General features: G+C 47.5%; 1 protein-coding gene across 1 annotated transcript; it reads left to right on the top strand.

Annotated features, from left to right (window-relative positions):
• The first annotated feature begins 8,252 nt into the window (after nucleotides 1-8,252).
• On the top strand, nucleotides 8,253-9,271 carry LOC123494439 (uncharacterized). The gene is made up of 3 exons (XM_045230300.1): nucleotides 8,253-8,806; nucleotides 8,898-9,050; nucleotides 9,158-9,271. Exons 1-3 carry the CDS (start codon nucleotides 8,258-8,260, stop codon nucleotides 9,269-9,271), a joined length of 816 nt encoding a protein of 271 aa, XP_045086235.1. The 5' UTR covers nucleotides 8,253-8,257.
• The last annotated feature ends 1,499 nt before the right edge of the window (nucleotides 9,272-10,770 follow it).

The raw sequence follows: 10,770 nt of genomic DNA, 5'->3' as shown, positions 1-10,770 counted from the left end.
TCCTTCAAATGTCGTCCAAACGGCGTATCTTCATCTGGTTGCATGAACTTGCTCCTTGCATTCGCCATTCCAAAAAGAGTAGAAAGTGGAGAGGGGTCAGAAATGAGAAGAGAGAAGTTTTCTAGGGCTTAAGCTTAGTGGTCGTGTCCTACAGTCAGCGTGTGCTCCGATACCAACTTTGTAGCGACCAGACCTCAAATGGCCTGTGCTGCTGTGCACCAGTGTCATCCCTGGATCAGTAATGCTGACACGCACAGTACAAATGGAGGATTTATAATAGAGTAACAATCACACACTTATTACATCGAATATCTCCGAAGAGATTAAGAATAAATATGGCTTAAGGCTATCTAATAACGATAACAGCGGAAGACTTGGAAGATAAGTGAGTCCATCAACTCCAGCGGCATCACTGAGTATAAGACCACGACCTAAGGCAGCTTACTCGTCGTCTGAAAAGTCTGCAACATGAAACGTTGCAGCCCGAAACGGGTCAGCACATAGAATATGCTGGCAAAGCAACACATAGAGAGCAATGAACAATGATAATGCTATACTATATGCATATATGGCTGGTGGAAAGGCTCTATGGTTACAGTTTTTGCGAAAAGCCAATTTTATCCTACTGCAAAGGAATAAATTTTATTTAACTATCATGGTGGTTGAAACATTGAGAAGGTACCTCCAACTCAATCCCAACTAAGTATCATCATTAACCCAACAAAATTAATTATAGGTATCACGGTGATGAGATTCAAATGATAATCCAGATACTAGATACTCAGGTTGTCCATAACCGGGGACACGGCTAATCATGATCAGTTTGTACACTCTGCAGAGGTTTGTGCACTTTTCCCCACAAGACTCGATCGCCTCCGCTTGATTCTCGCACTGCATGTTGTTTGAGAAACGGATGACCGAGACACAGTCTTTCAGAAACAGTCACTCTCTACTCTGGATGGACCGGTACACCTACTTTCCCCTACATCTGCTAGTCCACCTCTTCAAGAGATCCTGTAACCTACTCAGCTATGCTAGAGCCCATAATAGCTTGCGGCTGCACACGGAAGTTTCTAGCATGAATAATCTTATGATCCCTTTGAGCCTGGGTGGCGGACCTTATACAAACAGACAACACTGGGTTCTCCAGGTGCCTCAATCCACCCAGATGTGAGTTTTAGTTGCCACCTTAAGTTTGAACCATTATTATCAATCTCACATCTGTCATGAATGTCACTCAAACCCAATCCACGTCTACGAGCATAGCATGGCAATATAGTAGCAACGTAGAAGTAACTCCCAAGGGTTTGATAAATAAAACAGGTAATAGGTACTACCTCAACTACTTCCCAATACCCACAGTTTATTTAGATCCTAATCACGCAATGTTTGAGGGAAAAGATCTAATGCAATAAAACTGGGTATCAACGGGATATGATCAAAGTGTTACTTGCCTTGCTGATGATCCGCAAAACCTAGCGAGTCGAAGTAACAAGCGGCACACTCCGGGTACTCTATCGCAAACAAACAAGCATACAATCAGTACTCAACTAATGCACAGGTAAAATTCGAATGAAAGATCCAACCAGAAAGTTCAACTTAAGAACTCCGGTTTGCAAAAAGAATCAACTCGACAAAAGCAACGAAAGTCAAACGGCGAAAGAAAGAAACTTCGTTTGCTAATCTGGATCTAGGTCAAATTTTACTGTAGCAAAAACTTGTTTGAGTAGGTTAAACGGAAAGAGAATTTCGAGACGAAACTCTAGGCGCTTGAATCGCCTGATTCCGATAAACGAGCGAAAAGTTAAAAAGATTCGAAAATTCGATCAGAAATCGAATCTGAGAAAATAACGAGAAAATCCGACGAAAAAGAAAAACGGACGAACGGTTAAATAACGGACGTTCGTTAACAGAGAAAAACCGACGAACGCGTTCGTTAAAACGAACGGTTCGGTGAACGCTCGTGAAATAAGAAAACCGAAAAAAAACCGATCTAGGTTTTTTTTCCAAACAAAAGGTTTTTTTTACAGAAAACAGGTCAATAGCAAAACGGTCGGCGGCGGCAGTACCTCGTCAGGGCTCCGGCGAGGCTCCGGCGGGCGGGGCTCGGGCGGCGGGGTGCGGGGCTCGGGGAGGGGCTCCGGCGGCGAGGTGCGGGGCTCGGGGAGGGGCTCCGGCGGCGAGGGGCTCCGGGCTCGGCGCTCCCGGCGGCGGGCGGCGGCGGCGGGATGCGGGCGGCGGCTCGGGTGAGGAGAGAAGAGAGGGGGGGTATATAAAGAGGGGAGGGGGCGGCGGCGACTTGGGGAAGGGGTCGGCCGGCGGTGGCGTGCGGCAGCCGGACTCGGGCGGCGCGGCTCCGTGCGGGAGGAGGAGAGGCCGCGGGCGGGTCGTGGGCTGGGCCTTTGGCCCAGTCGGCGCGGGCGCGTATTTTTTTTTTAAAATAAGTTCAGCGGGAAAAATTGCATAGAAACATAAATAAAAATCAGAAAAATATGAAATAAATTTTCCCCGTCTAGTTGGAAAATCTATAATGGGGTGAACATTTTTAAAATCAAAAATAAATATTTTGAAAACATGCATATTTTTTTAAATGCAATAAAAATTGCAAATAAAATCCAAATAATTTCAGATAATGATTTTTAACTTTTTTCCTCCAGTATTTCTATTGTTTTGGAGAATTCATATTTTCTCCTCTCGTTTATTAAAATGAAATATTTTTCCGGAGAGAAAAATAATTAAAATCCCAATCCTCGTTTGAAAAATCAAATAAGAAAATTCGAGAAAATCCCCAACTCTCTCCGAGGGTCCTTGAGTTGCTTAGGATTTATCGAGGATTTGTCAAAATGCAATAAAACATGATATGCAAATGATGATCTATGTATAACATTTCAAATTGAAAATTTGGGATGTTACATGTTGCCTTGCAGTGCCTACTTTTGACATCATATATGTCATCTGCTTAGTTTAGACATGTTCTGTAATGCCACCTGTTTAGTTTCTATATCATATATGGGAATTATGTAGTCTCATGTCTTTTAGCCAGCCATAATATATGTGAAATGTGCAATGCCATCCTGTTTAATCAGGCATCATATATTTGAATGATATCTTGCCCATCCTTTTCTTCATTACATTTCCATTTGTCGACAATGTTTGTACATTAAACTACTCTTCCTGTGAATCAGCCATTTGGGTGGCAGATGGAAAAATCTGGAGTGAAAACAAGGCCTTCAGAGCAGACAGTGCTACCTGTCGAAGCAGGTCTCTTGTTGGGTCCTGATAGCTCCTCAGAGATGGATTCAGAGACAGATGACAAGTCATATTCCCCCACTGAGGTGTATGCTCTAACTTGACACGGTTATACTGCTCATATCATGCATACGGTGTCTTGCATTGCATAGTTTAGACATCATATACACAATATTCAACACCATGTTCTTAGTTCAGACATCATATCGAATGCCCTCTGTTTAGCATATAAATCACATATGTGAATTAAATGATGCAATCCTGATTACTTAGATAACATGTAGGTGAATTATGTCATGCGATCCTATTTAGTTATTCATCATATCTTTGAATTATGTTATGCTATGTTATCCAGTTTAGATAGGCGTCATATATGTGAAATTATGTCATGCTATCCGTTTTAGTTAAACAATATACATGTCAACTATGTCATGCCCTCTTTTTTCCACACTATCTATTGCATCTGTCTCTCATACAATGTCTGTACATTCAACTATGTTTCCTGTTTATCAGCCATTTGAATAGGAGCGGGTGATGCCAGTATCTAGCGGACTAAAAACACGGTCTTCAAATAAAACAGTGCTACCTCTTGGTGGAGATAGCACCCCGGTTGTACATGCACAAGAACCAGCCCTACCACACATAACCAAAACTCTCGCAGATTGTACCCCTACTGCGATGGACAGAGAACCAGCTTCACCCAATCTAACCCCAACCCCAGCCGATAGTAACCCAGTTCCTGTTGACACAGCACCATCTCCACAACAGAGCTCCCAAACAAGAGCAGTTAGTAAGGCAGCTCCAGTGCCCAAAGGGCCAGTACTATCACGGCGAACCCCAACTCCACCAGTTAGTACGCTTATTCCTGTGGAGGAAGCACAACCAGCTAGTCGTAGTTTAGCATCTATCGCATTTGATGGTGTTAAATTGTATGTGCGTATCTTCCCATCTTGGAAATATTATACTGAAGATGAAGGAAAATGCCAGTTGCAGGTGTTTGTTCAGGAGTTATGTGTAAGTAATGTTATTCATGGCAATTACTTTGCTTCGTCCCATACATCCTACCTCCATGATGGTTATAATACAGAAAATTTTCCCATTTTTCTCTATAGAGAAGGACCGATTTGGAAACTCAGGATGAGGTACCTGTGCTAATACCTCTGCCATCTTCAAGAATGCTTGGTGGCAGTATCGGAATTACCTGAAGAAAACATACTTCACCGGCAAAGAAACTCATCAAATTCCCTTACGTTCTCCTGAGACACATTTACTGGACGATGACTGGGAATGCCTTGTTCTGTACTGGTCCCGAACCAAGAACGTGGTAAGGTCTATGAGCTCATTTTCTATTTTTAAGTATTATATTCTTGCGTCTTACTGTACTCTGTTCATGTAGAACAAGTGCCCAAACCTGAAGAACAACTGTTCTAATTTAAGATTCCATTGCTATCATAATTCAAAAAAGCGCTAGGCGTTAATTGTGCGTTTTGCCACCGCCTTGTTCTTTACTGACCAAAGCGCATGCTTATGCGCAGTTATGCACAGATTATGCGTAGTTATGCGCAATGCGTTTTGCCAACGCCTAGAGCCTAGGCGCGCTTAAGCGCTCGCTTAGGCGCGCCTTTTTTAACTATGATTGCTTTGCTCTTGTATCACTGTATTTACTCATACAAACTTATTTTTAAATTGAAGGATCCAATCGAAACTCCAATGGCACATCGGGTATGTTCACGCATGTTTCTTTAACAGGTTTGCTCTTGTCAATAGCTCTGTTGATTTCAGTTTCAATTGTGTATACAGTTGACTTTCATATCATGCACATTACTAGCATCACAACAGAGCCAATAGTGTTGTTGTACATGTAGACCCGTGGTACCCATCTGAAATCTTGTTGTGTCGTGTAGTTTCCCACGCTTTGTATTCTTTCACTGTTGCTTTGTCTTGAACTGATATGATTTGAACCGTGTCTCTATTTTGATTTGGCAAGACAATGCAGTGACCATAGGACATAGATATATGTTTGTTTGATGCTTTTATTGTGTACTAGTACTTGGCAATAGAAGACTTGGTAGTTTAATCCTGTCCACCTTACTGATGAACTGGTTCACCGAAATGAGTTTCATATACTTGTACATGCTAAACTTGTTATGTGTCTGCTTGTTTCTTCTTTTAGAATGCTGACAGAATATTGAGGAAGAGTGCCTTATTAAGCAATGGTAAAGGAAGTAATGCAGATAAGGTTCGGGATAGTGAAACATCCTTGTTGGTCTCCAACAAAGCTGATAAAACAGCTAAGGAAGACTATCTTGAAGACAGCGAGACAACCCCAAAGTCCTGTCTTGGTTTAGTGTTCGAGTTACTGGCCACTACCGCTTGCACAAGCTATTCAAACTCAATGTCTGAATCAGTTCGGTTTCTTGAGTCTCAACTACAAGCTGAAAGACATCGATCAGCTGTGCTGCGACAAGAAGCGGAAGGACTGCGGAAGTCCCTGGAGCATTCAGATGCATACTTTCTGGTGCAACAGCAAGCGTTGGAGGATTTTAGCGCCAGATAGGACAAAGCTAATCAGCTTGCTAAGCTTATTGCCAGCATGGTGGATACCCAGGATAACATTTCTTGAGCTCTTCTTAAGTTGTTTCACTTATGCTCTTGTTTTGCTGCCGCGTTTATTTGCACTGGTGGCCAATTTTGACGGCCAGTGTATGTAATGTGCTGCTTTGTTCTCTATATTCGCACTGATGGCGAACTTTGATGCCCAGTGGATGTAATATGTGTAATAGCGTTAATAGGCTAGCGTTAATTGCTTGCTTATTTATTTCCTTATTGTCTTGTTTAGTTGTTTGCTTGTAGTCACTGCAGTTCTTTTTCTGTTTTTTTCTAGTGGCCACAATAGCCTATTTTTGGTAACTAGGCCAAAATAATCATGGCAACACACGTACTGTTGTAACCATGGGCCTCCTGCAGGCCGTATGATCCATGGGCCTTTGTCCGGCCGTAGGATCCATCGGCCTTCTATACGGGCCTTAGGGTCCATGGGCCTTCTACGGGCCGTAGGGTCCATGGGCCTTCTACGGGCCGTACGATCCATGGGCCTTCTATGGGCCGTACTATCCATGGGCCTCATACGGGCCGTAGGATCCATGGGCCTTCTACGGGGCGTATCATCATTTCGCCAATCATGGGCCGTACAATTCGTGGACCATAACGGGCCGTTAATAGGCCATATTTGATAACTCTATGAAAACAGCCCAACGGATTTTTTTACATGAAAACGACCCAACGTATTAACGGTCCGCAAACGGGCCGACTGTAAAGACGGGCTGAATTTGGCCCACAAGCAAAAAATGACAGTAACGGGTCGTATGTAACCGAATGCTGCAAATGAGCCCAAGAATCAATGGGCCCTGAGAAGGCCGAAAGATAACTTGGGCTGGAAACGGCCCAATGGAATAATGGACTGTTAATGGGTATAAAGTGATACACTGTTCATTACGGGCCAGTTTCACCACAGGCCGTTAATGGGCCAAGAGTTACAAAGGTCCTCATATGGGCCGAAAGAAGCCATGGGCTGGAAGTTAAAACGGGCTGAATCATATTGGACGGCCCAGATGACGCTACTGGGCCTAATTCGGATAGGGCATAACGGGCCCTGCGTTAGCGGGCTGTAAATGGGCTATATGCGAACAGGCCGTTAACAGGCTTTCCGTGGGCCGGCCCGCCATCTTTTGACCAAGTCAAACGGGCCGGCCTTTTCACAAGAATGGGCCTCTGTCGGGTCGTGCCACGTGTCGCCGTATCATAGGCGCCTTCGGTCCAATGAGCGGATGACATCTGTCCCAACGGTGAGCCGACACGTGTTTCCTCCAGCCAATGATGATTTTACACGTGGAAAATCCCCATTGGTCGGGGCTGTTAACGGGTTATCGGATCCAAAACCCGACCCGATAGCTTAACGGCGTTCCGTTACGGTGGATGCCACGTGTCGGTCACCCTTAACGAAAGCACTTTTGTGACACGCGATTTATCGTCATGGAAGTGGACACTTCCGTGGTGATAATTTTGGTAATGTCATGGAACACTTCTACGACAGCACAAGTATGACTATCTTGATTCTGTCATAAAATCGCCATGGATGTACATGCATGACAAAAAACGCGACCTACTGTGACAAACACGTATCATCACGGAAGTGTATTTTTTTGTAGTGTCTGTTCCCTCCCGCAGTCATAGCGATAGTGGCGTGGACGCTGGTGACGACGCGGACACTGGTGACTGGAGTTGTTGCCGATGTGTTGTTGTAGACGTAGCCCTGTATATCGATGTCGAGGTAGTCGGTCATGATGATGTAGCCGTGGTCAAGGTAGTCGTGGTCGATGGTGTGGTCGTTGTCGATGAAGCCGCACAAAGCGGGAGGCGCAAAAAATGCACTATGACGGAGTTGCAGACGTGAACGATGCACCTTGCGGATATCTCAGAGGGTGTCGTCGGCAATGAGTCCACCGGTTTTGCCAAGACCAGAGGAAGCCCATCGAGCACACATCGGTTTTGCCAGAACCGTGTGGCCGTGTAGGGTCGTCACTGTAGTGGCGCCGTGTCGATGCAGTAGTGCCGCCGTGGATGACGCGGTCATGCCGCCGTGGATGACGCGGTCGATGCCGTCGTCATGACGCGGTCATTGCCGTCGTCGAGATCGCGTCTTGCAGAAATGTCTGTCAGAGGACGCTAGGTGTCCATCTTGTGGACGAGGTAGCGGCGGTGTGTTGACGATGATATTGATGAAGACCACGTTGATGAAGACCTTGGCGATAAGTGTGGGCGATGACGTCACAGCGACATGTCAACGACTAAGGTCCAATAAAAACAAACGCATCGAAACAGCAACCACCCCCTATATATGCATGCTGATCGAGACCTCTCTCTCGCACCCAAACCACTGTATCTCATCTGACTCGATTGCATCTAACCTCACGTAGTACGTCAGGAATATACTCAAAGGAGTGAAGATATGTCACAGTCTCGTGATGCAGCCGTCCCGGCCGAGCGTCTCCGGAGGGGCGGCGGCGGCGGCTTCAGCTGGGTCTTCGTCACTGTGGTGTTCGTCTTGCTCACCTTCAATTCCGTCATGGCGGTGTACCACTCCAAGGGCGACCCGGCCATCGTCGCCTTCGTCGCCACCTCCTACGCCGACCTGGTTCTGCTCTTCTGCAGCCTCTGGCTCTACAACAGAGCGGCTGCAGGGTCGACGTGGCGGAACCGGCTCAAGGCGTCGGTGTGGACTCTCACCACGCTGCTCACCTTCTCCTTCGCCTACATGGTCATGGGCACGGCTGGGCTAACCCTCCCCGTCGCGCTGCTCGTTTGGTTCATCGCGGCGGCCACCGGGATCGGCGCCTTTTCTGCCTTCTTCGAGCAGGACAAGTACATACGCCGTAGAGCCTTTACTTGTCTTCCATTCACTTCGAACTTCGAAGCACTGCACCACCCGCCGCCGCCCGCCGCGGCTGAGTTGGTCGACGCCGCTCCTTGCCGAGCCCCCAGCTCCCCACCGTGCCCAGTCCGTGCCGCGGCTTGCCCCTGGACAGTACACACGCTGCGCGCTTCTCGAAGCCATTCAATGGCCCGGGCTTTGTGCCCTGCTGTCCCAGGACGCTGGTTCTTACCTAGCCGCCGCGAGCTGTACGATGTCGTTCCAGAGCGTGTACTCCGACACCGACGATGGCGGTGCTCTGCTCGCAATGCGCACTCTGCGCCGCGCTCTGTTCGAAGTTGTTCACTACTACTCCCTCCGTTCACGACGAGTAATTTGGAACGGATGAAGTACCTTGATGCCGTTGCCTCCACCCACCCGCGCGCTGCTAGAAGTTGTTTAAGTGTCAAACTGTCAATACGGCGCTACTACATGCAGCTCTACCCTGTCGTTGGGCACCGCTTCTTAACTGCCTGTTCCGAAGCTCTCCAGTCTCGTAACTCTGCTCTGCGCGAGGAGCTGGGTTCAGGCCGCTCCCTGCAATTGTGCTAGTGCTCCCTCCGCTCCGGGAGCTGCAGTTGGGGAGCAGAGAGGATCCGAATAGGGCCTAAGTCTTAACACCCGCCGTCGCCCCATGTTCGACGTCGTTCTGCACTGCCCATCCATGCTGAGGTGCTCTGCTGCGGCACACACATCGTCGACACCCGCCGCACTTGTTGTCGTGACGCCGCACAGAGACGCACGCGCAGGCGCACGCGACTCTTGCCGCTCGCTATGCCGTGGCATGCTGTCACACGCCGCTCGTCCGCACCCGCCGACCTGCCAAGCGGCTGTGCCGGCCGGGCACAGTTGGTTAACTAAATTAACTGTGGCAAAAAGTATGCAGTGTGTACTCGTTCATTCACATGTAACTGTGGCTGAAAATGTTCCTTTTTTTTCGCTGCAGAGCCAATCCACCACGGGATGAAACCATTCTGCTGCCACCAGCGTAGCCCCAAGTTCTGGACTGGAATACGCCTTTGAGATTCAGACGCTTGTGAAGTTGTGGGGTTAATATGGAGCTCAAATACTGCTGAGTCGTCTTCATCTTGTATAAATTAAGTTTACCATGAAAGCAAGAGCCGGCAGGCGCGTCTAGAGACTCTTCAGAATTGTTGATTTATCCTTGTCTCTGCCGGTTCAAGTGCGTAACGTAGTGGTTATGTAACCGCCAAGAAAGTAAAAGAATTGTGCGGTTCAGAAACTGAGTGTGTGATCACTGCATCGTTATTAACATGCTATTTGCTTTGCTCGCTGCAGATTTGCTTAATTAATCTGCTGTATTTGGATTTTGGAGACGTATGCCCTTATTGCGAGCTTCTGGAGTTGTGGTTGTTGTGACCGGAGCCGATGACGGCAACGCATGCGGGGGGCGCTAACCTCCTTGGAGGTGCCGTCCTTCAAGAGCCTATGCCCTCTTCTCTCGGATTGTTTCCCTCGCTCAAATTCCTCGAACAAACAATGGCGGAGATCTTATATTCTGGTCTTTTTTTTAAAAGGAGGATGATCCCGGCCTCTGGGCGATGCATACGGCCACTTTATTAATTATTCTTACAAGCCTTTACAAAGTCATATAACAGTAAGACTAAAGCCGCCGTCTAAGCAACAAACTGTCGCTACACCTATCCAGTTGATGAAGGGACGCAGATTGCCTGGGCCTAATACCAAACAGACATCGCAGCCAAGCCTAACATCAAAGACCTAAGACCCCAACCTAGCCACTTGCCGGGTTTGGGGCACACGCTGGTCCGGCGTGCTCTCAGAGGCCGCCGCCGCCAACTGCCACCGCTTCATCTTCAGAACTGTACTGATGCATCAACCTTGCTCGGTCTAGCTATCGTCGACGCCACCACGGCGCCCAACGACACCTCCTCCTTGCGCGCAAACAGCTGAGCACGTCGCGGTCGCCACTGATACACCTCAGCGCCATGCTGCCAAGTACCATCAGCCGACACAGCTTGAAATCCTTGGAAGATCTGTCGTGCGTAGCACCTGCCGACCAGGCATGACAA

Source organism: Aegilops tauschii, chromosome 6 (assembly GCF_002575655.3).
Source record: "Aegilops tauschii subsp. strangulata cultivar AL8/78 chromosome 6, Aet v6.0, whole genome shotgun sequence".
In the NCBI taxonomy this organism is placed as follows: domain Eukaryota; kingdom Viridiplantae; phylum Streptophyta; class Magnoliopsida; order Poales; family Poaceae; genus Aegilops; species Aegilops tauschii.
This window is presented reverse-complemented; position numbering and strand designations above follow the sequence as displayed.